The sequence below is a fragment of the Chanodichthys erythropterus genome, chromosome 22, assembly GCF_024489055.1.
Source record: "Chanodichthys erythropterus isolate Z2021 chromosome 22, ASM2448905v1, whole genome shotgun sequence".
Taxonomy (NCBI): domain Eukaryota; kingdom Metazoa; phylum Chordata; class Actinopteri; order Cypriniformes; family Xenocyprididae; genus Chanodichthys; species Chanodichthys erythropterus.
Window position 1 is genome coordinate 33,754,185 of NC_090242.1, and position 3,726 is coordinate 33,757,910.

The window sequence follows — 3,726 nt, forward strand, 5'->3', positions numbered from 1 at the left end:
ACATACCAAGAATGTTCTATTTGTTTATTTCTTTTGCGTTTCTGTAAAGATGTCATATTTCGGTGGAATCATTAGTTCAGAAACGCATCCTGGAATAAATAATTTTTGGAGGAGATGAAAAAGGGTTCACTCATGCCTGCCTGTGTTTTAACAGTGTTAGTGAACTGGTGTAAAAGAACAGGTCAACACTGTCTTTACATTATGGGTTAGGTGTCTATGTGTTACGTGCTAGTGTTGTAGTAGAGATGAGGTGTTCACAAAGATCCACAATTAATGGGTATTTATTAATAACAAAAGAGAAGACACAACCAAACACACATAGTATAACATTAGCTTAACATAAGAACAGACAAGGAGTGAAGGGAGTGAGTCCATATATATAGGGAGTGCGGACGAGTAAGTCCAGGTGGAGATGATCAGTGATGATGGGGAGATGACGAGGGAAGTGAGTGCAGGTGTGGAGACAAGAGGATGATGGGAAATGGAGTTCTGGAGACACGGGATATGTGACACTATGATGTTATAATGTTAAACAGCAAATAGATATTTGAATGGTTTAAAATCTCATATTTTCATGTAATGACCCTTGAACTAATCTGAATGTACAGTTGATTCTAATATTGCAAAGTTTATACTCTGAATGTACAATTTTGAATAATAAAATAAGCCTCACTCCATATAGTACTGATAATAAAATAATTTTATATGGTTTGAAGAGTGTTTTATATTAATTGATAACTTTGAAGTTATATATAACTATATGAACTTTAAAATAACACATACTGTTAAAGGAAATAATCCAATGATGTACCCAAGTTAATTATAATGTTGCAGTCAGGGTACAGAGAGTGAATTAAATACTTTTGATAAATGCATCTACTAAATGATGACATTTTTACAGATTGTCCACCTCTGTCCACAACTTCTTGATTAATTTGAGCTACAGTATCTCGTCTGTTGGATCGGACCACACAGGCCAGCCTTCGCTCCCCATGTGCATCAGTGAGCCTCGGCCGCTCATGACCCTGTCGCTGGTTCTCCACTGTTCCTTCCTTGGACACTTTTGATAGATACTGACCACTGCAGACCGGGAACACCCACAAGAACTGCAGTTTTGGAGATGCTCTGACCCAGTCGTCTAGCCATCACAGTTTGGCCCTTGTCAAACTCGCTCAAATCCTTATGCTTGCCCATTTTTCCTGCTTCTAACACATTAACTTTGAGGACAAAATGTTCATTTGCTGCCTAATATATCCATCCACTAACAGGTGCCGTGATGAAGAGATAATCAGTGTTATTCACTATCTTGAACTGTAAACTCTCAAGTGTCAGTTTTCGAAATATATGTAATTTTATGTCACTTATGCCCCACATGCATAAGTGGGGTTAACATGGGGTTAAGTCTGATTATTGGAAATAATCACATTATTGGTGTACATGTAAAATAGCAGTATAATTTTAAGTAAAATATTTAAATAGTAAAATTGAAGTAAGATATAAAGGAAGTAAAATATAGGAAAACCTCACAAAAAAGACTGACAGTAATTTAGCTCTTTTCATACTAAACTATACAAGTCAGGCCTTTTCTAATTATATTTGTTTGGTCATTTAGACAAGTGCATTTGGGAGCAGTGAAAGCATAACAAATGTATTTTTCCTGGAATGTTTTATGATTTCTATTCCCAAGGACAGCTTGTATATGCTTGTTTTTCTTACATTTTGCTGTAATTAATTTATAAAACAAATGACACCATTTTGCATGTGTGTTTCAGTAGAGCACATCAAGTAACTATCGAGGATTTAAGCCTTTTTAGCTTCTAAAACATTCACTCTTGCTGAAATACACGAGAAAAAAACTCTGCGCACTGTCCTAATATTTAACCCGTACATTACAGGATTAAAAACAGGAGGAACTATAACTAACTCTAAAGCCAGAAAATGACGCAGACTCTCTGGAATGTCATTTGAACCATATCTGCTGTACGTTATATCAAAAAGCAAAGCAAAAGTGAAATTTATCAGTGATAACATGTGTGGCAGACACGTTTGCCAGAATTTCCTTCTGTTTTCTAAAGATGTTTTACATGCAGAGATCAGTTTAACATAGGACATTATGACAATAACTGCACAGCTAATAAATAAAACAGCAAAAATATATCCATAGATATTATTCACAAAAGATGATGTACAAGACAGTTTTACAACTGACCAGTTGTCACAATATAATTTGTCGATGTGATATTTACAAAATGGCCTCAAGTATGATAACAGGATTGCTGTTGCTGAGACGCCGTTGGGAAGAATCCATGAAAACAGAATTAATTTCACACAGGTGAAGTTAGTTATTTTGGAATGATAGTCTAAAGGTTTGCATATGGCTACATATCTATCATAAGACATCACTGTTAATATTGTAAACTCACTCAGTAAAGAGCTGTAAATAACAAAGATCTGCAGAGCACACATGAGAGAGGAGATCACATATGAATCCAACATTAAATCAGACAGAATTTTAGGGTAGAATCCTGTGGCTCCATAAACCCCATTTACACACAGATAAGACAAGAATATGTACATCGGTTCATGAAGTGCTTTCGTCATGATAATGATCATAACAAGACGTATATTAATTGACAATATAAGCAGATAAATTATAAAAAAACAAGTGAAGTATATATGCCTGTATGATTTAGATTCTCTGGGCACCATGAGAGTCAGTATCACAGGATAAGACATGTTATCCATCAGGTTATGGATGTTGCTTCAAATCACACAAAACTATGATTTTCTGCAATAAAAAAAATGCACATAAGACAATATTAATAAATATATGCTAAAATGGCTAAATTAATTTACAATGTACTCATTGGGTTTCAGTATCCATTGTTGGCTGTGGGAAATCAGACAAAAGAAAAAAAGGCAAACGATCAGATCAACAAATCTGGAGCTGTGTGTCTGCATGTGAAGAGCTGAATGTCTTAAAACATTTTTTTTTCCAGTTGGGAAATCATTTGAAGATGTCATAAAGCATCTTGGGATTAATTATGGTCCTTACAAACTTTGCCATCCTTACTTTTAACTTGAAAAAAAGACAACAAAGCCAAATAACATGTCAAATTTGGAATATGATTATTGAATATGATTTAGTTTAAATCATTTAGTTTCACTCATCGGCATATTAAGTGGTGAAGGAACTACACTCTTTCTACCCAAGTCCTGGGTTGAGCCTGGGTTTTTTTGCGGTTGTGGTAGGGGTATTTTTCCAGTGTTTGGGTAGTTTTTGTGTTACTCAGATCCTGGGTCAGGCGTAACAACCCAGTATTTCGTGTTACCAGATCCTGCGTCAGACGTAACAACCCAGTGTTTGGGTAGTTTTTGTGTTACCCAGATCCTGGGTCAGACGTAACAACCCAGAGTTTGGGTAGCTTTTGTGTTACTCAGATCCTGGGTCAGGTGTAACAACCCAGTGTTTGGGTAGCTTTTGTGTTACCCAGATCCTGGGCCAGACGTAACAACCCAGAGTTTGGGTAGCTTTTGTGTTACCCAGATCCTGGGTCAGGCGTAACAACCCAGTGTTTGGGTAGCTTTTGTGTTACCCAGATCCTGGGCCAGACGTAACAACCCAGAGTTTGGGTAGGTTTTGTGTTACCAGAACTTGGGTCAGGCGTAACAACCCAGTGTTTGGGTAGTTTTTGTGTTACCCAGATTCTGGGTCAGACGTAACAA

At 36.6% G+C, this 3,726-nt stretch overlaps 1 protein-coding gene across 1 annotated transcript; it reads right to left on the bottom strand.

Annotated features, from left to right (window-relative positions):
* Positions 1–1,800: 1,800 nt before the first annotated feature.
* Positions 1,801–2,745, bottom strand: LOC137012306 (olfactory receptor 5M3-like). The gene has a single exon (XM_067375429.1). It carries the CDS (start codon positions 2,743–2,745, stop codon positions 1,801–1,803), a length of 945 nt encoding a protein of 314 aa, XP_067231530.1.
* Between the last annotated feature and the right edge of the window lie 981 nt (positions 2,746–3,726).